Source organism: Aspergillus novofumigatus, assembly GCF_002847465.1.
Source record: "Aspergillus novofumigatus IBT 16806 chromosome Unknown P174scaffold_1, whole genome shotgun sequence".
Taxonomy (NCBI): Eukaryota; Fungi; Ascomycota; class Eurotiomycetes; order Eurotiales; family Aspergillaceae; genus Aspergillus; species Aspergillus novofumigatus.
In genome coordinates, this window is record NW_020194274.1 from 3,449,397 (window position 1) to 3,472,933 (window position 23,537).

Consider the following 23,537-nt stretch of genomic DNA (forward strand, 5'->3'; position numbering starts at 1 on the left):
ATATGCAGGCGCCGGGCTGCAGAGCTCATCGTTCCCGGATAGTATAGCTAAGAGACCAGTTTTGAGGGGACTGAGATCTGAGATGCTGGGCCATCCTGCAGGCTCCGCGTCCTGCAACTAGTCTCGAGCTGTACCCCACCACGCTAGATGAGGCAGTGGTTAACATGCACCTAGTCCTGTTGGTACAGGAGCTAGTCAAATTTAAAGAGGTCGTCCAAGCTCCAGGCACGGTTACACGTGTACGATATGTTCCTGAATTTGGGACACAATCATACACGGCTACTGTTCATGGCGTGGTGCGGTCAAGGAAGACAGACAAAGTTCTGTCCATCCTGGAGGTAAAGCCGACGCCTAGGTTCGTAAGGCGACTCCTGTCCAGATGCAGGAGACGGCCGAGGACGGTGGATGGCTCAAGCACCAATCTTGGGGAGTTCCGGAGCTCAGCTAAAGCCAACGGTTAGGCTTGCCAATGTTGCTCTTGTCGTATGAGCTTTCTCCGGGTCATTCGCCAACGCGCTGCAATCGATGTCACCAAGCTATCACCTTCACGGGTCCTACATTACCATTTCGGGCAGAAAAGCTCTTCGAAAACTGCCAAGCGTTCAAAGTCTATCTAATGGTGCTTCAGAAGATGTACCTCCGCGAGAGATGAGGATGATGAGGGCTCCATAACCGGCGTCCGGACCTCCTCACCGAACCATTACTTTAACCAAAGTGATGGTTTTGTCCCTAGAACACAGGACAGAGTCGAAGGGAGTATTTTGATATGAACGGCTGCGAGTAACAATTGGAGTGAGTTGCCATCCTTTTCAAACCAGAACATATCCGGAGAAAGACTAACTGCTGATCGGAATAAATAGTTCCAGACAACGAAACTGCCCACACCGCACAGCAATAAGACCTCGATCAGTGTCAGCATACTTGCTATGATGGATCGACAACGTCCTCGAGCATCTGGTGCTCACCGGATAGTAGGGCTCTGTTCTCCTTCCCATATTACACCGATGGTGCAGAATGCGGATCTTTTTAAGGATTTCTTCGGCGATTCCTGTAGTGCTGGACCTGGCGCGGGATATTATCTCCAAGGCTTTCTCAGCAGGTAGCTAGCTCACGTCGAACAACGCATATTCCATGCAGCTCAATAAGGCGCTGGAGGGATTGGTTCCCTGCCGCTGTTCTTCAAATACATCCTTAACGGCTGGGTGCAGATTGACATCATCCCTCAGTATCTGGTACGTGTTGCGTGCCCCAGTCAGATAGATGAAGCCAAACTAACGTGATTGACGACAGCCGCCATACCTACCTGCGCATGCAATGACGCTGGACGACGTGGAACTAAAACCATCCGCCGTTTGTTGCCCCTTGGGTCTGCTTGCCTACAATGTCCAGTGCTCCAGCATGCGTTTCTGTCCGGAAAGACGAGGACAAGACGCTCAAGACGCGAGCATGATCTGGGAAGTGATATACGATCTGGAGCTTGTTCCATTCAGAGTCCCACTCAGAGCTGCAGCAAGGGCACTCATTTGTTCTCTGCAGGGGATGCCAGAACTACGGGGAGTTCACGTTGCGATTGCCAGAGGCCGGCTTTTCGGGACGCATCAAAAATCCGGCGTGGGAAGAGACAGACGATGGTAAGTAAGCAGATTCGAGATCAGCAACATGACGACCACCATACTCAAGTACCTCACTTCATACCAGTGTGGGAGGAGCGCCTTTTTGAGCGGCTGAGCGGTAGTTGAGTGGCTTCGTCCGATGTTGAGGTACATTACAATGCTGCCAGCTCTTGCTGCTAGTTCTGGGTGGGAGATCATCTGGACACCTTTTATATGGATCTACGCCTGCGACGATTGCTTCCAACCCCGACATCCACAGAGCTCGGAGCTCTTTACACATCCGCAATCGTACAGACCATGACAAAGGACAATATGATACGGGTGACCAATTGCAACGCAGTTTTAGTGGACGGAGGTTCGGAAGGAAATCCGTCATTTGACTTTAGGTAGGAAGTGAAGTCGTCCCCAGTGAAGTGGCTGCCGTTATCGGTATAAACTACCTGCGGAAGGCCAAAGTAACTTCCGACCTCATACTGGAGGAAGGTTGCTGAAGAAAGTGCATCTGCGGCTACCGTGCATAAGAAACCCATAAGCATGTTCCTCAATCGCTTACTCATGTCCCGACCATGGAGCTACACCCGAACCCTGTCCATATCTCGAATCAGAGTGGTACGGCAGACAGGTCGAAAGACTGATTAATGGAGAAACACTGAGTCGCTTCAGTCTTGCGAGGATAGGAGAACAGTCCCTCTTAGTGTACCATGAAACGAACGGGAAGTGGGCTGAGTGCCTATTGCCTGAAGAAGTTCCGGATGTCCTCAACCATGTACACGACATCCATGGCCACTTTGGCCTGAATATTGCTTGCGGAAGGATGGTGGCTACTGGGCAATTCTGAGAATCTCGTCGTCTTTGAGGATCCTGGTAGTTTCATGAAGGTCCTCCACTTGGTTTGCCTCTGTTTATAAGAAACCAAAAATATATTCACAAATGGAGATCAAAATCTAATGAAGCTTCTCATCTTGAAGGATGACCGTCTCGTCGCTCATTCCACAGTTCATCAGCTTGGCTCCCTTCCAAATTTAATGTTAGCGTGGGCTACAACAGTCAGCTTTCCTTTGGAACAAAAGGTTCGACGTGGAATCAGATCAATGGGCTATAGACGACTTATCGAGCGGCCCTGTGTCTATCAAAGAGGAGATGACGAATATCTGCTGACGTCGATGACACCCTCTTGATCTCGGCGACGAAAGAAGGTATGGAATTAATCAAGGAACAGATGGGAAGCTTGTTCCTAGGCATGGAAACCGGTGAACCATTCTAGGCTGCAAGATCACAGAGGACGGAAGGCCATATCCCAGAACAAGTATGTGTGGCCATACTCGGGTATGGCAGGGATCCGATATGAAGATCGACTTAGATACTGAGCAGAGATGCATTAAACTGTCCCAACAGGCCAATCTTCAACGTCTCGTTGACACGTTCGATCCACATTCAATCAAGACAGCTGCGACACCCATGGAGGAAGGTGCTCGCTTAGCGAAATCAAATCTGCCTATCGACCCCGAACTGAAGGAAAGATATGGAGCAGGTGTAGGCTCGGTGATGTATCCAATGCTTCAAACGAGGCCAGATACTGCGTTCGCTGTTGGCAAGCTAGCAAGGTATACTTCCAACCCGGATCAGGCGCATTACAAACACCCTGTTCACCTCATAACGAATTCAACGAATATCTTCATGTTCTTTGGCTTCCCCGCACAGAATTCTACAGTATATCGAGAAGGCACTGGCTGAAGCAGGAATGCAGCGATGCTCAGGCAATGATATGCCATTGCAACCAGAATGGGATCCGTCAAGGAAGGAAGACAGAGAAAAGTCTACTACATTCATGATTATCAACAGTGAGTAGGCCATCTCAATTGGCTATCCATCAGAATGATATCCAACGGGCAGGCTACAGTTCGAAGCGCCAAAGCCAAATGAGAACAATTCGAACACAGTCGAATCAGTCTTTGGATCTCCAAGGAGAAATCCATATGGTATTGAGTTGGCCACCTTGAGAACTCTTTGCCGGGCTGGTGAATATCATAATGGCCCAATAAGCCATGTTGGATTGGTGGAAGTGAATAAACCACAAACCTGCAGTACAGAGAGGGTTTCTTGATTAGCTTATGGATACCAAGTATATCTGCTACTGTAGTAGGGAATGATGGTACCTTTGAGGGTGCTGGAAACCCTACCATTCACTCAGTGTGCCTGTCAGTCAGTCTATATTACATCTTCTCTGATAATTGACATTCACAATTTTGATCTGCTTGTAATCAAGTGAATGTCGAAGCAAGAACACTCTTTTTTCAACTTTCTAAAGGCCACATCTGGTGTCGTGTCTTCCCTCTGGGGATCATCTTCATCAATCCATCATCGCCATCGCCATCGCCATCATAATCATCATCAAAGGCTCTACTGTTATGGAGCCTGTCCGAATGCTAATCGAGAGGCCGATCCCCCGCTTGAAGCAATATCGTGGCACAACAAACCTGTCTGCCTCAGGCGAGGGTATCTCGGCGCGGTTCATCCGGGCCACAGTGTTTATTCGTCAAACAGAGGATTTCCGCTTCGATTATCCCTTCCCAATAGATGAACAAGCGGCCATTCCATCCCTTCGGCAGTGCTTCTTGCCTTTTGCCTACTCGCGGCGCAAGCCGGTGGATATAAAAGAAGCTCCCGATTTCAATCATACTCGCGTGAGTGTCACCTAGCCCTTCGATCTGTCAGGAGCTAACTCTTTTCATGACAGCTGAAAATACCTTGGGGCAACTGATTCTATCATCTTGGCGCTGCTGTACATCAACATGGATAAAGGCACAGCCAACCCTGTTGAGCACATTCCAGAAAGATCGTTCCCCAAGAAACGGGCCACCAATCCAGGCTGCGGAGACGGATGATAACACACTTTGAGAGAGACAACTTCAGCTCCGGCCGAAACGCCCGGCAGGCAAAGCGATTCGAAACGACTATGTCCGGATGGTTGGGCTGCGTGGTTTGCGATGAAGGCTACGCGGTCACGACTATTCACATGAAGTCCCACCGAGTGGTGGCTCGCTTGAATGGAGGATCAGTAGATCTCCTGAGAAACATTTCTGACGATCATTCTCCACCATCTTCATACAGACAAGGTAAGCTCACAGATCTCTTGTATATCGACAGACAGCTAATCGGGGAACAGCCATTTACCACTTTGCCGGATACCACTTACACCAGCCAAAATGAGCATTCAACCTGTAAGCATTTCTTTGATCAACTGTGTGCTGCGCCCTTGCGGATTTCCCTGGCATCCAAGTATGATACCGTGTTGACCTTCCACGATGAGTACCGGGCCGCGAGTGTTCAGGACTATGAGGGCGCCGTAACTGGCGTCTGGGACCTCCTACTCAACTATTACTTCAACCAAGTGATGGTCTGTCCATAGAACACAGGACAAAGTCGAACGGGGTTATGTTAATATGAACAGCTGCGCCCTACTTCACCATGACACCGTCCAGGAGACCTTCGAGAAAGTCTTCAGATCTGACCTGAGCAGCGCCAAGGCGATCATCAGGCGCCCCGCCATGACGGCGGATGGCTATTTCTACCCAACTTAGCTGGGGGGTTTAGCGGACTGCGAGAGAGAATGACCAAGCGACGTGGAAGAGGCCAAGGCCAGCTACAGAGATACATGGGAGAGTCACAGTGGCTTAGCGCTCTTGCGGTATCTGGTTCCTCACGGCTACAATAAAAGTCCAACCGGACGTTTGATATGTGTGGCTATATAGCCATCCTATACTCTGGTTCCAGTCTGTCCGATGTTGTCGGTAGAACTCCCTAGGGTTACAAAGTATAGTCGACATTCTCCTTGGATACTTCTATTCAGACACGACAGATGAAGATATCCCGGAGGAATTGGAGGCGTACGAGCCGGGCAACTATCGCCGCCAACGGGCTGTTTGGCCATTTGGAAGTCTCATGCGGAAAGGACCCGTGAGGACATCGCCTTGAAAGAGGCAAGGGGTGTGCGACTTTCATGTTCTTCTCGATAGAGGAACTGCAGATGGTTGGCTTGGGGCCATGCAATACTCGATCGCCCAGCAAGCCCTCCGTCTTGACCTACATGCCTACTTGATCGCCATCGCCTTGCGGAACGATGGGGAGTGGAGACTGACGCCATTCCCAACACCGGCCCATAAACACTCTTCTTCAAAGAACCTGGCTTTTATATCAGGCCCCGTGGATGCACTTGCCCATGATTGTATTTGAAGTGGGGTATTCTGCATCATACCCTCGTCTCATCAGAGACAAAAATCACTGGCTGGTGGGAAGCGCCCCCCCCTCCCCCCCCCCCCCCAATGTTAATATGGTGACTGGTCTTTCTTGTCAAATGGACCTTGTTCAGTATTCATCAAAAACGGCGTTGCAATACTGATCTACGTCGACGACATACTTATCTTATCCAAATCCAACGATCTCGTGGACGAATTCCTAAAGCAACTAGGAAAGTCCTTCAACTACACAGACAATGGCAACGTTTCGTCTTACCTAGGAATTAATGTGATCAAACAGAAGGAAGCTATTTACCTTCACCAGGAAGATTACATCCGCAAGATACTCCGTTCACTCAATCTTTCAATTGGGGTCAACTACGTTACGATTCGCGCCACAATGACAGACGGTGACCGCCGTGAGGCGGCGGAGCAATTCATTTCTGCTGACACCAAGTGCGATGTGCTGTTAACCTCGTACCAGTGCAGGGCGCATGGGTTAAATCTCCATGGCCAGTGCAGTCAAGTTGTTCTGCTGGAGCCACCGCTCAACATGAACACCCTGTTCCAGGCAGTGGGGCGGGTGCACCGCCTGGGACAGGGTGTTGAGCAAAAGGCATGGATACTCTTCCAGGAGTATAGCATCTCACGGTGGATTGAGTGTAATAACATGATTAAGGCACTACCACAGCTGGCTGCCTCCCTCCATGACCTGCTAAAGCCACTCGTGGTGGCAGCGACGGGCGACACCGCTGAGTCCGCTGATGAAGATGCACAGGCCGAGCTCATCCAGACGATCAAAGGCCGCGTTGAAGTCTGGAGGAGAAAATCAGCCAGTGCCTCTTAGCTTCGTAAGCATTTTCCCCTCAATTCTGTAATCATCAAATAACAGTGTCATTGCAGGAGATTTTCCAGGCAACTCCAGTGCTGAGACAAGAACGCCTAACGCTGAGATTGACAAGCTAACCGGCCCAAGCAATGATCAATGCCCTGTCGACCTGCTAGATTGCATGCGGACAGATTGCAGTCCTGAAAACTGACTCTTACCGTGACATGGACAAACGGACATCCAGGTCGGACTCACCCCGCAGATTCAATCCCCGGTTCCTCACAAGATTTGGGAGATTGACCAGTCAACGGGAGAAACTGGAACAGGAGAGCATCAGATCCCGTCAGACGCCTGACATTCTCGACGCCTTGGAAGCATCTCTGGATGAGATTCTCAATACACCAACTGTCAACTCACCAAAGGCAAGCACGAGTGCGGCAGATCGGCCATCGCCGACCCAGCGTGCTGAGACGAGAGAGTTAGACAGGACTCTGATGAACTTAAAGAACTCCTGAGGGACTGGATACTTTTTCCCATCCCAGATACGGTTATTTTGCGATCTGCAACACCATCCGAAAGTAGTCCTTCGAATTCCCTTCCTGATACCGAAGCTTTGGCTCTTCCAGAAAGCCGGAGGAACCAGAGGCAGTGTCCTTGAGTAAAGTTCTAGGCGCATTTTAAGTGCCATTTGTTAATCATCCCACAACCATTTGAAGAGCTATTGCGTTGACTTGGTTGAATTTTCTCAAGCTATTAGTCTTCGCTTCCTCAGGTCAATCGCTGATAAATATCAAATGAAAAGGCGACGCAGATCACATAAATAGTCAAAAACAAGTTGGCTTTTTGCTAGTGGAAGCTTCATTGAGCTCGCAGACACGCCTTTCGCTATGGGCATCCATACTAAAAAAAAGCAAACGACGCCATCGCTGCCTGAGTCTGTTTTAGCTTTGCCGCCCCTTCAGGATAGTCAACTGTTGTGCTAATCCTTGCTGCATGATCTGTTGTTTCCATACCCACAATTCCGTCCTCGTACACCTGCAGCCCAATGATATCACACAGACCATTATCTTGCAGTATTAAACCCAGTTCTGTAATAAAATCAACTGGAGGAACAGGAAGAGTGTTTCCTCGTTTAAACTCATATGGAAACAGCTTTCCTTCATAGAAAAGCCAGCTGCAAGCATATGTGTTGTTAAAGTCAGTTGAACCAGTTGCTTGGCCATCTTCTTCAATGTTTCGCTCATCTGGGTTTAGGTCGAAGTGTCGATGGAGAAGGCATGCACTGAAGACCTTATGGACTTTATATTTCAGGAAACAGTCCCGGATAACTGTATTTATAAAGTGTTGGACATTGCGTGCACCAAAGGTTGCTGTAGCAGCGTGAAGAGAAGGCTTGGTGGCAAGGTGGTAGACATTATGGTCATAGGGGACTATAATAATTTGTTTTGACATGCTTGTAGGGTTGTAAGGTATAAGGATTAGGTTCAGAAATGTAAATAGCTTCTTGAATAATTCCAAACTAGGTGTAATAGCAGGGTTGAATATATGAGAATAGATGAGATGATAAGTTCAAGAAAACCTCCTAGATAGTAGATTTATAAAGTACAAGTATCTAGAATGTCTGTCCTCTTTAGGCCCTCTATATAAGTCTTGAGCGTCGCAATATAGGGACAAGTAAAATATTAAGCAGCTTGCTGGTTGCGGCATCAGTCTGCTTGAATCAAAGTGTATAGAATAGTCAATTACCTAATTCTTCAATTTCCTGGTGTAACAGTTCTTCACTTCCCATGCAATTTAAGTTAACAGACTGTAATAGTCAGCTGCTTGCAGTAAAAGAAAGAGATAAATTTGATTAATCTGGTAGTTTGCCTATATTCAGTGACATGATAGACTAGTTACAGTGACTTCATGACTACCTTATGGTGGCCTCAGTACTTTTATATTAGAGCAAAGCTGGCTATAAAAGAGGAGACTAGCGACAGGCTTAGACTAAGATTATTTACTAGGATTAAACAGCCTTTTAGAAAACTACTCTATAATATTTACTACATATTCTGCACTTATTTCAATCCAGCATGGAGCCTTCTATGTAAGTGACATATATTTCAGATTATATACCTAGTTCTTTCTATGCCTCACCCCCTTTTCCTACTATATCTTAGTAGCACTATATATCTAACTATTGCATGTTGATACGTCCCAGGAATACTCCACCCCAAACTTCTGTTGGCGAGGGTGTCAAAATAGCAACATATTCTATACACGGCTCAGAAAGGTCCTGAAGAGCATAACATACCAAAATATTGTGAAGCCTCGCAGAAGGTAGAGATGCTGCAAACACTACAGCTCTTCTTCACCCTCCTCTTCTTTGCCCACTTCCGCTATACTTGTCTTTTTACTTCCAACTAAAGACAGAATAATAGCTAGTATCAACTCTATACTAGCAGCGACTTTACTCTCGGGTACAGCGTTTCCCGTTCTGTGGACTAATACACTGTGGGGAGACACTCGTCCCTAGATGATCTTCCAAGCCCAGCGGTGGTTTGATGGCGATGACGAGAAAACGATCTTCAGAATTGGATGGAGATAGTGGCTGGAACAATTGTATGGGCTTCCATTCTCTGGTCCAGGCGATAGTGGCAGTCAGGACTTCGCCATCGAGGACGGAATACACTTCCCTCTTGGATGAAAACATAAGGGGAGCCTGAGAAGGACGAGCGAACGTTCATATTTCATATCCGTTGGAACGGTTGTTATGCAGCAGAAGCTGAAGGGTGGGGGGGTTCCGTTTTGCATGCTTTTGCAATGTTTCCCTCGAGGGTGGAGGGTGGGAGTCTGGTGCTTATTATTCTTTCACTGTTCCGCTGGAATTGTTCGCTGGATGGAAGGAACTGGTCCCCCGCAACGTACTGCATTGGGATACAGGCTGGGGTTCATGGCTACTTTCTGCAAGTCTTTTACAAATGGCACAGGCGGAGATATTATACCACTATCTCTATGGGTAATGTATTCTAGGCTAAGGAGTACATCGTCAAGAAACCATCTAGTCTACCGGTAATTAGATATCAATAGACAATGAGCCGTCGCTGCCTTCTACTACCAACTGTGCAACCATGCATCTACTGACTAAAGAGAAATCATCAAAACACCAGCCATGGCAGCAACAACCCCATACACAACAAACGGCCATCCGCCCACCCGGACCGCAGCAGGACTCACAGCACCCGCAGCCGCACCTTTGGACGTGGACGTACTGGCCGCGCTGCCACTACCACCGGTAGTACCGCTGCCCCCCGTCGGCTGGGACGTGACCGTTCCCGTGCCCGCGGAACCCGCCTGGCTAACCAGCGACTTACAGTCCGCCGACTCGCCCTTGGGCGACTGCACCGACGCCGCGCCGGCAAAGTCACACGCGGAGGCAGCCTTCTTCTGGCTCTTGTAGTACCGATCAAACACATACGACAGCTGGTCCTTGCTCGTGCAGACGCTGTAGGCGCCATAGGAGCCCGTCGTGGCGTTATGCGCGATCCCGTCGCAGATCCCACTGCCGTAGCCGCAGACCTGCCCGAAGAGCTTGCCGTACTTGTCGGCGTCGACGGAGTCCTTCACTACGCAGGACAGGCTGGCTACCATGCAATTGCAAAGCTCTGCGTTGGGGACCGGGGGCAGGGGCTGGATTTGGCGAGCCAGGTGTCGTCGACGGTGGGGCAGGCGCGCGGCGAGTTGGTCGGCGAGTAGCTGGCGCTGTTGACCCCGGTGGGCGTGGCGCTTTGCATCTCGGACGAGAGGTAGGCGAAGTCTGGTTCCGGGGTGACGGAGGAGCCGGACACGGAGACCAGGCCGTAGTCGTTGGTTGTCTCAAAGTACATGTAGACGATGCCGCCACTCCAGACATTGTCCATCTGCGGGCCGAAGAGCACGGGCACGTCGGCGAACTTGCGCGGTTTCTCTGTGTTGCAGCCGTATTCGGAGAAGAAAATGGGGATGGAGTAGTCCTTGTACTCGTCGGTGCGGTTCTCGTAGCCCGAGGTCTGGAAGGTCTGATCGCCGCACCATTCGTAGATGTTGTAGCCGAAGAAGTCGACCGCGTCGGCCTGGTCGCCGCAGTTGAGGTAGTCGGACAGCGGAAGCCGGATCTCCGGGTTGTCGGTGGTGGCGTATCCGATTGCCAGCGACTGCCGGTATCCCTTGGTCTTGATGTAGGCTTTCATGTCTCGCGCGGCAGCCTTGACGAATGCAGCGCCGGCGGACTGATTCGCCTGGTTCACCACCTCATTGCCGGCGAAAAAGCCAATCACGTTATCGTACTTTTGGAATGCGTCGATGACGCTGGTGTAGCGGGCGTATTGGTCGACTGTCCAGACGGGAGAGTTGGACGTGATAGATTCGTCCGGTGACGCCAGATCCGTGATGACATAGATCCCGGCATCAGACAACTTCTGCATGCACGCATCATGGTTTAAGGACGGGTTGACGGCATACGTCCGGATCACGTTGGTCCGCAGCTGCAGGAGATAGGGGATATCGCGCTCGCATTTGGAGCCGTCGGCCAGGGGGTCGACATAGTTGGCATCGGACTGGCCTGTTCCCCCGGCTCCTCCGCCGCTGTAGTCCTCTATTTCATTTAGTTGCATCCTGGATGGGCAGTGGTTGCTAACATACCTTGGTATGCTACACCTCGAATGTAACTAAGAAGAATGAGTCATTGCACTGTGAGTGAGGGACAATACTCACAACTCGCTTCCATTATTCGCGTAGAAGAACTTGGAGCCCTATCATGCTCAGGTTAGCTTTCCTCTTGCGCCTAATGCAATCAAGTACTTGCTTTGATTTGAACGTTTGGAACAGCAGCAATAGCGCATCCAGATAGCAGGGAAACCCACGCTACGAGAGAGTATCTCATTGCTGCTAAGAACGAGCGAAGGTAGCCGGATTGACTTGTATAGTAAATTGGAAAGATAAGCCAAGGCTGCAAAGAGACACAAATAGACTCGTAACGAACGTCAGGCCCAAAGTAAAGAAAGGAAAAGAGAACAGAGGGCCAGGCAGCTGCGTGTTATTTAATATGTCCCCCGTAAGACGCTCAATCTATTCGAATGTAACGCTGACCAGCACTGCCTGACTCACGACAGGGCACTAATGGCCGACAAATCATACCATGCCTGGTTGCAGGGAGACAAGCACTAGAGAGAGACCGTTGGAATCAGTGGCCTCGCTTAGCGACAGACAGGCTTCGTAAACCAGGGATCATTATCGCGTACAGGCCATTGATGCACGGTTGCCTGGACTAGTGATCGGCTACTTTCACTAGACCAAGCTTTGCGGCCCCAGTGACTGGCGGGGTTGGTTGGAAGCTTGGTTGGCCATGTTTAGCCTCAAATTTAGCCTCAAATCCAAATGAACTGTCTCGGATCTGTCGGATATTAGCTGCTGTTGACAAGTTTATCGAGGGTGGACTGCTATCGCTGACTGACCTGGTTGGCGCGTCCCTCATGTGTCATTTCCCACTGCTTCGAGCATCGTGGGACAATGATTTTAGAAGTCCATCTATAATATAAACCAAAACAAGGACAGATCACCATAGCTATTATTCCATTGTCTTTGAGGCGTACTATCTAAGAGTGCCGCGTTCGTGCTCTTCCCTCCATCTCTTTCTGTAGTCTGTCCTCTTCGCCATGGAGACCCTCCTGGCTTTCCAGCTGCTGGCTTGGTGACCGACCATCGCTCATGATTCCAGCCTGTCGTTCGTTATGAGCCCTTTCCTGCACCTGCCTTCGATCCTTGGCTTCCAATGCGGCTTCCTCCCGTGCTACTTCGCGAGCATCAATGCTCTCGAGCCCAACGACACTCAAGATCCTGCCAACAAGAAACTGGTAACGGAGATGTCCGCTGATCAGGTCGCTGACGTCCAGATTCTCAACTCCTGACACGCCTTCAACAGGCTGCAAGCCTGCAACCCCAAGCTGGAGGCTACTGGTTCGGTACAAGAGAGCCAGCACGGAGTCGTTTTCAGAGAACACGTTGACAAGGCGTCCACTCACAACACTGCGGATGCGACACCATTGCTCGGTATCCGACGGAGTGGGAGCCCCCATCAGAACTGCGGATTCCACCAAGCCGAACGCGCGCCGTTTCGCCAGGCTCTGAAGGCAAGCGAAAATCACTCGAGACCCCAAGGAGTATCCTATGAGAGTGACTGGTCGCTCGCCCTGCACTTTACTGATAAGAGCATCCGCAAGAACTTCCCCAGCCTTGTCCGCCCGAGCTTTGGCTACGCTAAACGGATTGTCCACCACACGTGCGACCTTGAGAAGGCCAAGCGGCAGGGCGACAGCGGTCAAGAGTTGGGAGAGGAATGTCTTCTTTAGGACTTGTTCACCGGCAGTCCATGCTGCGCTGGTCACCAACAGATCAAGCGCACTTCCCAGATTCATCAGAGGCTCGGTTTCCCAACGGAGACCAAACACCTCCGACTCCGCTCCGATCACGCGCCAGGGGATCACGAAGTTATCCTCCTCTGTCAGCCACCCTGTCACGCAAATAGTAACCCGAAGTCGATGATCCTGCTGCGCAGCTTCTCTTTCGTCCTCGGATCGATGTCGAGACCCACGAATGGGCAAGAAGGCAAAATCATCCACCTCCCGCGCGTACTTGTCAACCATCCGGCCAGTCATCCGCCCGCCATAAGCACCGAAAAGTCCGCCGACGACAACACCACTTCCAGCGAGGGCACCGAGATACCCCGCCGCGGCGGTGGCTCCAAGCCCAAGGCCGCCCATGACAGTTCCGAGCCCAGCTGCAACAAGCGGTGCAGCCAGTCCACCGGTGATCCCGATCAGGGCAGCACCGGCAACAGACGCGATACCGACCTTCCACTTTCGGGATGAATCGCGATTTCGGGGCTCATCCTGCGTCTGGGCGTTAGAAGACAGCGCCAGAGCAGTGTCGAGCAAGCCCCTCGCCACTTTGACTTCGTCTTCGTTCAGTAATTTCACATCCAGCCCTAAGCTCGACGCAACGTACAGCATCAGGACGCGAGACCAGGCATTATAATGTTCAAGACTCAGGACTAGGAGTAGCAATGAGTGAAGTATTAAGAGTTTCTTTGCTTCTGGCAGTTGGGAGAGGCTGGTCTCCAGCGGTGGGAAGACCTCACGTAGTTTACGCATGGAACGGTCGTCCTCTTTTGAGCGGATCTGCTGGGATTGCTTTTCTGACGGCGGGTTCTGGTTCGTCGCCTGGACTTCCCCATTCTCTGGATCCCTGTTGACGACCTCACCAATCCGAAGAAGGACAGAGTCTCTCCAGTCGTCAAAACGGGATAGAGCGCATGTCGCGGTCTCGGGATCTTTAAATTTAGGGTTGGTTCTTGAGCTCTTCGCTGCGCTGCTGGGGGATGACTGGTCTTGAGCATCTGTAGATTGAGGAAGAAAGCCTGTCCCTTTTTCTTCGGAGTTGGCCGACTGGCCTGGCAGAGGCGTGCCATTGGAGAAGTTTTGCTCAATTGCATCTCGCATCCGCTGTGCGATCAGCGCGACAAGCACTGTCAATTCCCCGCGCTGGGATCGATCCAATATCGAGCTCAGATCTTGGCCGCGATCCGAGTCTGCCGCTTCAGTCGAGCCTCCCCCAAACTTGCTGGCATGCTTTTCTTTGAAAGATTTCCACATTGATAAAAAGAAGCGCCGAAGTGAAACTAACTCGAAGAAAATCAACCAGTCCCCGCGTTGTCTTCACTCGTAGGTGGTTAAGTGGAGAAATGCTGTTGACTGTCGAGATCTAATGAAGTCATCCGATGCTGACTCAGCACAGTAGTATCGTACGGTCTCTCATAGCAGGGGTGCAACCCGTCGCGCGCGAGATGAAGCAGGCCATTGTGCCGTAGTACTTGCCATAGGTTTTGGGAAAGAGTCATTCTGGATCAATTGCCAGATTCATTGCCCGTCTCAACGACAAAGAACTTCCCCTTAGTCTTGGACGCGTAGCCAAGCGCATTCCCATCCCAAGCATCTCCATCCGGACGGTCATTTCTGGCGCTCCCAACGCGATGTATCCTCCTGCTTCGACCTACGACTCTTTCTTTGGACATGGCCTCCTTCAATTGCTCTAGTCCGATCGTGTTCTCCTGGATCGCCTCCGGGGTTTCATCTCGAATAGCTTGGAGGGGCTCGACCCCGGTCGCATCGACGCTCTGGATCTCTTTTACGAATTGAATCTGGGACTCGAGAGTCCTAATCATCGCATCCTCTTCTTCTTTGCTGGCGGGCTGCGGTAGAGCTGATAGACGTAGCAGATGATGTAGCTGTTTTGGAGTGACCGTGGTGGACTCTATGGCGGATTCACTGGGGAGTAGTGACTTAACGGACCAGCTAGGTTTCGCGAGAATAGCATCAATGTCCACCTCGTCCGACCTGTAAGAAGAATAAGGGCGAGAACCGTAAGCTCTACACCTCAGAGCATGTCTTGGAAGCAGACCGGGAACGATCCGAGAACTCGGGCGGAGCAGCATTTTGGTTATTGAAGTTGCCGGTAACTGCGCAGATGAATGTTGTTTGTTGAAAGATATACAGATTCAATAATATAAGTAATATCCTAGAGACGATCTCGAACTGAGCTTTGTTGATTGGCAGAGCAGCGTTGATGTCAGCGAAAACAAGCAACGCAAGAAGGTCCGAAAAAAGGCCCACCGCCTACGTTAGGCGGGCATGCCGCATCTCGATTTACCCCAAGCTCAGCTTCATGAAATCCATCTATTCCCCACGTGGTCACTTGCCATCATTTCTATTCGATTTCAAGTACTCAAAATAATATTTTTCCGTCTGGTATAGCTTCACACAGTGTGTCTACCATTTACGATGGCTCAAGACCCCCGAGTCCTGCTTCAGAAGGTAACCTCCATTCCCCGCTTTCAGGACCCCAAGTGACGATCACTGACATTATCGTCTCTCTAGGCAGACAAAGCGCTGCAAGGCGCCTCAAGCGGACTAAGCTTCTTCGGCGGAAAGACAGAAAAGTACGAGAACGCTGCGGATTTGTATACCCAGGCCGCAAACGCTTTCAGAGTGCAGAAGCTGAGTACGCGCATCTGCCCCGCTTCCATCTTCCTCGAGTCCCAGGGATGTCACTGACAGGTTACCCTCTCGATGATCAGACAAAGAAGCCGGGCTGGCATTCGAAAAGGCCGCCGCAATCCAGAAGCAAAACCTCAATGAGCCAGACGACGCAGCAAACACGTTGCAAGAAGCCTTCAAGGTCTACCGCAAATCTGACCCCGAGGACGCCGCTCGCGTGCTCTCGGCGGCGATTCAGCACTACGTATTAAAGGGGAATCTGCGCCGGGCCGCCACACAGCAGCAGCATCTGGCAGAGGTGTACGAGGTTGAACTGGGCGATGCGAAGAAGGCGCTGGAAGCCTACGAGAAAGCCGCGGAGTGGTTTGACGGTGACAATGCGGAAGCGTATGTGGCTTTTCCGTCGTACAAACTGTAGCACAACTAGCGGTACTGACCAGTACTGCGTACAGGCTCGCGAACAAGCACTACTTGAAGGTTGCGGATCTGGCCGCCCTCGAGGGAGACTACTACAAGGCCATTGAGAACTACGAGAGGATCGGCCGGTCGTCCATCACCAATAATCTCATGAAGTGGTCAGTCAAGGACTACTTCCTGAAGGCGGGTATCTGCCATCTGGCAAGCAAGGTATGTCTCGATTCGACGACCCCAGCTTTTCTTCCCTTGCTTATTCGTCTTGCAGGACATTGTCGCCGCGAACCGCGCCCTCGAGAGTTACCGCGACACCGATCCTACATTTGCCTCGACGCGAGAGCACCAGCTGCTCGTTGATCTGGTGCAGGCTATCGAGGCCAATGACCAGGAAGCCTTCTCCGATAAGTTGTTCCAGTATGACCAGCTCAGCAAGCTGGACAAGTGGAAGACTACTCTCTTGCTGCGCATTAAGAGCAATATCGAAGAGGCGGAGGAAGATTTCTCTTAAGCTTGCCTCGCGTAATTCTCGTTATAGTGTTTGATAGCTGAACAAGGGTTGAATTTATTGTGTCCCTGGTTGGACTATCCGGATATTTGTCGATTATGCTAGATGATGTTGTGATGATCCAAATCCATGCGTGCCTTGTACCGGTTTTATATTCAATTCTATACATCAAGGAGATAACAATAATCCTGTGATGTTGCTTGCATCTATCATTTACCCCCTGATCCTAAACCTTGGATGATTCGTACATTATCTACTTTGCCTTGGAAAACAAAATAGTCGGAACGAATCCAGATTAGACGCTCTGAATTTGCAAGTCGGATCTAATGCTTCGTCTATATACGTGGAAACGTGGAAATGCTTTGTGAGCCCTCGCGAAATATCCAACGATGCAATGTAACTTTTGTGGTATCATGTCATCCTTCATGTAAAACTTGATCAAATAAAATCCTCCATGCCAGCACCAATCTATGCAACAACTTCCTCCAGAGCCCGGGCCTTCCTGGGGAAGACTCTCTTGTACAGACTGATGCCGATCGAATCCTGAGGATTGAGCTTGCCATCGAAAGTAGCCTTGAAGTAACCGTGCGTACCGAGACTCTCCTTGATGTAACCGCTGCGCCCTCTCCTGGTCCACAGCTGCAGGGCCTTGAACCAGTTGATGTCCTCCGCGTTGAAGAACATGTAGCGGACGGTGACGATTCGCTTGTGGATCTTGAACGGATGACCCGTGAGGATGGCTCGCTTCGCGACAACGCGGGACTGGTCCGGGGCGACGACGGTGCCCTTTCCGATGAGCTCCAGGTTGTCGATGTCGATCGGGGCCTCTGCGTCGGCGTCGGCCGAGTCGAGGACCTCGGGATCCTGGTTTTGCTTGCTCTTGAAAACGAGGATGGGAACGGCGCCCCATGTGAGAGGTCCAATCCAGGTAGCAATCGCGCTGCGCCCGGGGTGAAGGAATCTATCGAACTTGTGCACGTTATTCGGAGTGTTGTCGCCAGCAGAGAAGATCGGCTTGACGATCAGACGGCGGGGGCCGCATTGAACGACGAGTTCCTCCTTGGACTTGAGGGGCTCCTCAACGCTAGAGTTCAAGTGCATGTTCACGTTGACTACGGTATGCTTGTGCTCATGGCGGAGAAGTGAGAAGAGAGACAGGGGCTGCCGGCGGTTACGGAGCGAGGACGGCACTCCGCGCAAGTGGACATCAACCCTGATGCCAGGGTTCACACCGCCAACCAGAGCTTCACGGAGAGTTCTGTTCTTGGAGCCTTTGTAATCCACGATCTGCAGCAGCCGGCGCCAGTCCTCTGGTTCATGCGGACGGTCCTCAGCAGTCTCCCAAGCGCTAGTCTTGAAATTCTTCAGACCTCTAAATCGAGCCAGCCGCTCTCTCGCAAGCACGTTAGGATGAAGTTCGATTTCGTCTGGGAACTCCAGGTCCTCGGACGCTTCCTTGCGGCGACTGGCCCGATACTCCTCCAGTTGCTGAGCTTCGTCTTCCGGCGAGGGGTCAAGGAACATCTCGGACTGAGGGTACTCAGAAGGTCCAGCTTCTGTCATAGCATCCTGACGATCCGGGAACACGCCGTCCTCGGGGTTTCCAGCGGTATCCATAGCCATAGCCTCGTCCTGTTCTTCCTCCTCCTCAATGTCGGAGCCGCTGTCGGAGACATCATCGACAAACCATGCCGATTGGTATTCTGACGTTCCCTTGGGCAGTCTCTTGGGGCGCGTGGGCAGATGGGAGTCATCATCTGAGAAGTAATGGTGGTCATCTAGGAGGACACCCTTGCGCTCCGTCTCGGCGACAGAGATATCGTCCTCCTCCATCTCGATCTCCTCGGGAGCCACAGTGGCGAGGTCGTCGCGGTCAGCGGTGGGAACATCCAGGACCTGTGGGGCCTCATTCTCATCAACATTCATGGCATCATCGCGCTTCGCTCGGGCACCCGGGAGTGGTGCTGCAGTGATCGAATCGATCTGGAAATCGCCCCATCCAGGGATATGGACGAGACGGTCGGCTTTTAGTCCCTGTCCGCGGACAATACCGGTCAAAACAACGTCGTCGACGACTTCTGTTGTGGCCTCGGGCCATTTCATCTCCTCTACCAGCATCCAGCTCCGCTCATCCCGCCAGCGGATACCCTTTGGTGTTGCGGTACACAGGGACCGGACGACGTTCGAACATTCCTGTCTCGAGTCGACAGACAGCACCTTTTCGACAGAAGGAAAGAAGTGGTTGATGAATGATTTGAGGGAAGAGGCCACCTGCGGACGTTTCTTGGGAGGATTGATCTTGTCGAGACCCTAGAAAATAAACCCACGGTTAGTCTACTAACCCGACGATCCGAAAGCCAAGAACCCCGACATACCTGAACGACAGCCACAACATTCGAAATACCCTGGCCCTCGATCGATCTCAACAGCTGTTCCCCCTGCTCCTCTACCTCCACCTCCGAGGACAATGCCAGGACAACGAAATCCGCCATGCGGCACACATCCAAAGCGCCCATTAAGTCAAATTTCGCGGGAATATACTGCAGGCTCTGTCTGAAGCGATCAATGCGCACACGAGAGATCGTGTCCGCAGAAACATCGACCGAAACGTCCACACTTTCATTCAAAGACCGGAGGACTGCAGCGACATCGATATCGGCGGAAAGCGGCACGACTGCGACATGACGGGGCGCACCGTTCGCTCCGGTGAAGATACTGTTGGCCTGTGCCTTTTCCTGATGCTTCAGCTGCTGTTTTTGACGAGCCTGGTTTCGACGATCGAGCTTCGACATGAGTTGCTGGTGAGGGGTCTTGCGAGTACCCCGCTCGACCTTGCCTGATCACAGATATCGCAGTTAGAGTCGTTCCAGAGTAGTAATATTAACGCAGATTAATGCAATCATACCCTTGTTGATGTCTTTCAGAGCACTCTTCGAGGCATGCTTGGACTTGAATGGCTTGTGGGGTGTTTTGGTAGTTGAGCGGTGATGATGCACCGTCTGGGTGGGCGCCATGTTGGCACCGCTGGACCCTTTGAAACGAAAAGGAAGAGAGTCCAGTTTGCTATAGAAATAGACAGAGAGTTATATGTCTAAAGAAAATAGATTTGACGAAAATCTTAAAGACTCTATCTAGCACGATAAGCCGATGGACGATAGACAAGACAAGATCTCGGAGAGCGGGTCTTTTCTGCCAGCGAAAAAAAAAAAATTATCTATCAGTTTAAGGTGTGGGCAAGCGAGGGTGAAATCTTGGCATGAATTTTCCTTCAAGACCCGCAGATAACCTTACCTCCGATCCCTTTTCAGTCGGCAATACTTCTCGCTCAGTTCAATTTCTTCCCGTTTCTCCTTCGGGGTTTTCTAGATTACTTGAAATATTGGAGGAACGAAGTAAATGTCTGAATCCGCACCGACGATGGCCGTCGCGCCGACCGGCAAGCGCGAAAAGAGCAAACGGGTAGTCGAAGCGCAAAAAACCTACGGACGTGGCAAGCCCATCAATGTACAGAGCGTGCGGGATAGGAAGCTACGCAGCAATCTGAAGGCTGTGGAGGCAAAGTTCAAGGCAGCCGCTCTCAAGGCGAAAGATGCGGAAATTCTGCTTGAGCATGAGGCGGGATTCCTGGAGCCTGAAGGGGAGCTCGAACGGACATATAAGGTGCGACAGGATGAGATCCGCGACAATGTCGCTATCGAGACGGCGAAGAAGGGATTCGAGTTGAAGTTGGGAGATTTGGGCCCATACCGGGCGGACTACACAAGGAACGGTCGGGAGCTGCTTATGGCTGGCCGGAAGGGGCATGTTGCGACGATGGACTGGCGGAATGGCAAATTGGGCTGTGAGCTGCAACTGGGAGAGACAGTTCGCGATGCTCGGTGGTTGCATAACAATCAGTACTTTGCGGTTGCGCAGAGGAAGCACGTCTACATCTACGACCACGCCGGTGTTGAGCTGCACTGTCTTAACAAGTACATCGAACCGGTCTTCCTCGATTTTCTCCCCTACCATTTCCTTCTCGTGGGCGCTGTAAGATTGACCTTTTCGGATCTGATACCTGGAATTGCTGAAATTGCTAACACATGTCTACACAGCAAATGAGCGGTCATCTCAAGTACACCGACACATCGACCGGCCAGATGGTGGCAGAACTTCCCACACGACTCGGCGCCCCGACATCGCTTTGCCAGAACCCAATGAACGCCATCATGCACGTCGGGCATCAGAATGGAACGGTTACGCTGTGGTCTCCAAACTCCCAAACCAACCTCGTCAAAGCCCTCGTGCACCGCGGCCCCGTTCGCTCGTTAGCGGTGGACAGACAAGGACGGTACATGGTGTCGACGGGCCAGGACCAGAAGATGTGCGTGTGGGACATCCGGATGTTCCGGGAGGTGCACTCCTACTCGTGCTACCAGCCCGGAGCATCGGTCTCGATCAGTGACCGCGGTCTGACCGCAGTCGGCTGGGGGACGCAGGTGAGCGTGTGGCGCGGCCTCTTCGACGCGGCACAGGCAGACCAGGGCAAAGTGAAGAGCCCCTACATGGCCTGGGGCGGGGACGGCCACCGCATCGAGAACCTGCGCTGGTGCCCATACGAGGACGTCCTGGGAGTCGCGCACGACAAGGGATTCGCCAGCATCCTGGTCCCCGGCGCCGGAGAGCCCAACTTCGACGCGCTCGAGGTCAACCCGTACGAGAACACGAAACAGCGCCAGGAGGCCGAGGTGCGCGCGCTGCTCAACAAGCTGCAGCCCGAGATGATCTCCCTGGACTCCAACTTTGTCGGCAAGCTGGATACGATCCGCGACCAGAAGAACCGCGAGGAGAAGGATCTCGACCGCCGGCCCGTGGACCCCATCGAGAAGCTCAAGAACCGCGGCCGCGGCCGCAACAGCGCCCTGCGCAAGTACCTCCGCAAGAAGGGCCGGCGCAATGTCATCGACGACAAGCGCGTCAAGGCGGAGATGCTGCGCAAGGAGCACGCTGCACGGCAAAAGGAGAAGCTCCGCGCCGAGCGGCAGGACCTGGGTCCTGCGTTGGCGCGGTTCGCCCAGAAGGGGATTTGATTGGCGTCAAGTCTTGGATGTTTTGCAGCATGTTGATTGCTTCCTTGTTCATCTCCCGCGAGAGATGATAGATACCCAGTTCCCAGTTTTCTCATGGACCATCGGTTCTCATTCTCAGCTTGTTCCTGCATTTTCCGGGCGTTGGTAAGGTTGGGTACTGGGCAAAAGTGACAGTCGTTTGTAGTCATCGTCAATCAGTCATTGAATGTACATTTACACATGCATATCATATATAAATCCCGCTCAAATCGTAGAACGAGGCTGCCTATTCATCCACACTCCCCGAATTCTTCGGCGCCCCATTCTTCCACCTCTCCAAACTAGCCTCATACGCCCCGCTCGCCTTCCACGCACTCAGAATCAAATTCACAATATGATCCACCCCCTTCCCATGCTTCACCACCGCAAAAACCGTCGGGCCCCCTCCCTCATCTTCGCCGCATCCCTCTCCATAACCTTCAAGTCCGCCCCCACCGCCTCAGCCAGATCGATCTTATTCACAACCAGCAGATCCGAGCCCGTAATCCCCGGCCCGCCCTTACGCGGCACCTTATCACCCCCCGCTACATCAATCACATAGATGATGAAATCCGCCAGCTCGCGCGAGTAGTTCGCAGCGAGGTTATCACCCCCCGACTCAATCAGGAGCAGATCCGTCTGGAACTGTTTCTGGAGCGTCTGCAGGGCGAGTAGATTAGCGCTGATGTCCTCGCGGACAGCGGCGTGCGGACACCCGCCTGTCTCGATCGCGCGGATGCGGCTGGGCGAGAGGGCTTTGTGCCGCGTGAGGAACTCGGCGTCTTCGCTGTTGTCAAAACACGAATTAGTATTGGGTATAGCGGTGATACGGGTAGTCGTGGACTTAAACCCTACCGCGTGAAAATATCATTCGTCACAGCGGCAATGTTATACTGGTCTCGCAGGGCATGGCAGAGCGCGAGCATCAGCGCCGTCTTGCCGGATCCGACGGGTCTGAATGGCAATGGGGATTAGTATATAGCGTAGCGTAAACCGAATCAAAGTTGAGAAAACATACCCTCCGATACCAATGGTGAAGGCGCGGTCCTTCCAGTCGCGGCCTTCAATCAATGGCATCTCGCGTTGCAGGTATGAACCCGGCCCGTCGAGGATCTCATGAGAGTGGCCGTGGCCGTTGAAGGGGTCATCGTGGGAATGGCTCACGCCGTGGTCATGGGAGTGGGAGTGTGACATGGTGTTTTTCCTGTTGGTTGAAAGTGATGTGCAAGGGAAATTTCAATGCAGAAAGGGTGAGAAAAGTAGTGGCTCCATGGAGGGGTGCTCGTTATCTCGGGGTGAGGGGCAGCCCCAGAGAGAGCTGCATTGGGGACTTGGCCAAGACGGGCGACTCCGATGACATTACATGAGACATGTTAGTTTGTTTGAAACCTTGATAAGGCTTGATTCATCGCAGTAAGATCATATAGAATTTGTGTCCGATTATATCTTTTCGTCTTCGCAAGCCATAGCAAAAACCGCCGTCTGTCTGCACATGTGTAAAGAACGTGGCGCATATCACCGATAAGAAGTAGATTGAGTCCCGTAAATCTAGTCCGCCTATCACTGAAAGAAAAGCTACGGGGCCACGGTTTGAGTCAAACGTTAGTCTATCTACTGAGTCGAGTTATGAGTTGGAAGGTGCGGACCCCTACAAGCGCAGGCAAGTCAGAAGCAAGATGATGGCTATTCGTTCGCATCCCCGTCTTAGAGTCACACAGCTATAGCAAGCAAACGATAGCAGAGAAGCGGAATCTTCAAAGGAGCAAGCAAGCACCTGACGCCA

The 23,537-nt window shown here is 51.8% G+C and overlaps 12 protein-coding genes across 12 annotated transcripts; 6 read left to right on the forward strand and 6 right to left on the reverse strand.

Annotated features, from left to right (window-relative positions):
- Window positions 1–1,014: 1,014 nt before the first annotated feature.
- P174DRAFT_416782 (uncharacterized protein) lies at window positions 1,015–1,739 on the forward strand (the record flags this gene model as incomplete). The annotated part of the gene is made up of 5 exons (XM_024824531.1): window positions 1,015–1,099; window positions 1,156–1,232; window positions 1,291–1,479; window positions 1,547–1,631; window positions 1,699–1,739. The coding sequence occupies 5 exons, from the start codon at window positions 1,015–1,017 to the stop codon at window positions 1,737–1,739; spliced, it is 477 nt and encodes a 158-aa protein (XP_024687678.1).
- A 2,282-nt stretch (window positions 1,740–4,021) lies between these two features.
- Window positions 4,022–4,374, forward strand: P174DRAFT_416783 (uncharacterized protein; the record flags this gene model as incomplete). Its single annotated transcript, XM_024824532.1, has 2 exons — window positions 4,022–4,297; window positions 4,351–4,374. The coding sequence occupies 2 exons, from the start codon at window positions 4,022–4,024 to the stop codon at window positions 4,372–4,374; spliced, it is 300 nt and encodes a 99-aa protein (XP_024687679.1).
- A 195-nt stretch (window positions 4,375–4,569) lies between these two features.
- Window positions 4,570–5,194, forward strand: P174DRAFT_416784 (uncharacterized protein; the record flags this gene model as incomplete). Its single annotated transcript, XM_024824533.1, has 2 exons — window positions 4,570–5,010; window positions 5,096–5,194. 2 exons carry the CDS (start codon window positions 4,570–4,572, stop codon window positions 5,192–5,194), a joined length of 540 nt encoding a protein of 179 aa, XP_024687680.1.
- A 1,054-nt stretch (window positions 5,195–6,248) lies between these two features.
- P174DRAFT_447630 (uncharacterized protein) lies at window positions 6,249–7,192 on the forward strand (the record flags this gene model as incomplete). The annotated part of the gene is made up of 2 exons (XM_024828685.1): window positions 6,249–6,662; window positions 6,854–7,192. The coding sequence occupies 2 exons, from the start codon at window positions 6,249–6,251 to the stop codon at window positions 7,190–7,192; spliced, it is 753 nt and encodes a 250-aa protein (XP_024687681.1).
- A 385-nt stretch (window positions 7,193–7,577) lies between these two features.
- Window positions 7,578–8,129, reverse strand: P174DRAFT_427316 (uncharacterized protein; the record flags this gene model as incomplete). Its single annotated transcript, XM_024825423.1, has 1 exon — window positions 7,578–8,129. One exon carries the CDS (start codon window positions 8,127–8,129, stop codon window positions 7,578–7,580), a length of 552 nt encoding a protein of 183 aa, XP_024687682.1.
- A 1,674-nt stretch (window positions 8,130–9,803) lies between these two features.
- On the reverse strand, window positions 9,804–11,580 carry P174DRAFT_416786 (glycoside hydrolase family 72 protein; the record flags this gene model as incomplete). The annotated part of the gene is made up of 5 exons (XM_024824534.1): window positions 9,804–10,299; window positions 10,338–11,292; window positions 11,340–11,365; window positions 11,412–11,449; window positions 11,515–11,580. 5 exons carry the CDS (start codon window positions 11,578–11,580, stop codon window positions 9,804–9,806), a joined length of 1,581 nt encoding a protein of 526 aa, XP_024687683.1.
- Window positions 11,581–12,292: 712 nt separating this feature from the next.
- P174DRAFT_416787 (DUF726 domain protein) lies at window positions 12,293–14,347 on the reverse strand (the record flags this gene model as incomplete). Its single annotated transcript, XM_024824535.1, has 1 exon — window positions 12,293–14,347. One exon carries the CDS (start codon window positions 14,345–14,347, stop codon window positions 12,293–12,295), a length of 2,055 nt encoding a protein of 684 aa, XP_024687684.1.
- A 45-nt stretch (window positions 14,348–14,392) lies between these two features.
- On the reverse strand, window positions 14,393–15,565 carry P174DRAFT_37968 (uncharacterized protein). The gene has a single exon (XM_024822931.1). The coding sequence runs from the start codon at window positions 15,184–15,186 to the stop codon at window positions 14,599–14,601; it is 588 nt and encodes a 195-aa protein (XP_024687685.1). The 5' UTR covers window positions 15,187–15,565; the 3' UTR covers window positions 14,393–14,598.
- sec17 (alpha-soluble NSF attachment protein SEC17) lies at window positions 15,402–16,848 on the forward strand. The gene is made up of 5 exons (XM_024830983.1): window positions 15,402–15,565; window positions 15,629–15,752; window positions 15,829–16,135; window positions 16,201–16,375; window positions 16,431–16,848. The coding sequence occupies exons 1-5, from the start codon at window positions 15,533–15,535 to the stop codon at window positions 16,668–16,670; spliced, it is 879 nt and encodes a 292-aa protein (XP_024687686.1). The 5' UTR covers window positions 15,402–15,532; the 3' UTR covers window positions 16,671–16,848.
- Window positions 16,849–16,965: 117 nt separating this feature from the next.
- P174DRAFT_447635 (small subunit rRNA maturation protein TSR1) lies at window positions 16,966–19,842 on the reverse strand. Its single transcript, XM_024828686.1, has 3 exons — window positions 19,573–19,842; window positions 19,043–19,503; window positions 16,966–18,977 (listed from the first exon to the last, which is right to left on the reverse strand). Exons 1-3 carry the CDS (start codon window positions 19,679–19,681, stop codon window positions 17,136–17,138), a joined length of 2,412 nt encoding a protein of 803 aa, XP_024687687.1. The 5' UTR covers window positions 19,682–19,842; the 3' UTR covers window positions 16,966–17,135.
- Window positions 19,843–19,947: 105 nt separating this feature from the next.
- On the forward strand, window positions 19,948–21,970 carry P174DRAFT_447636 (WDR46/Utp7 family WD40 repeat domain-containing protein). The gene is made up of 2 exons (XM_024828687.1): window positions 19,948–20,696; window positions 20,762–21,970. The coding sequence occupies exons 1-2, from the start codon at window positions 20,064–20,066 to the stop codon at window positions 21,734–21,736; spliced, it is 1,608 nt and encodes a 535-aa protein (XP_024687688.1). The 5' UTR covers window positions 19,948–20,063; the 3' UTR covers window positions 21,737–21,970.
- P174DRAFT_437529 (urease accessory protein UreG) lies at window positions 21,721–23,207 on the reverse strand. The gene is made up of 4 exons (XM_024826322.1): window positions 22,773–23,207; window positions 22,610–22,708; window positions 22,193–22,541; window positions 21,721–22,163 (listed from the first exon to the last, which is right to left on the reverse strand). Exons 1-4 carry the CDS (start codon window positions 22,946–22,948, stop codon window positions 22,002–22,004), a joined length of 786 nt encoding a protein of 261 aa, XP_024687689.1. The 5' UTR covers window positions 22,949–23,207; the 3' UTR covers window positions 21,721–22,001.
- Window positions 23,208–23,537: the final 330 nt, after the last annotated feature.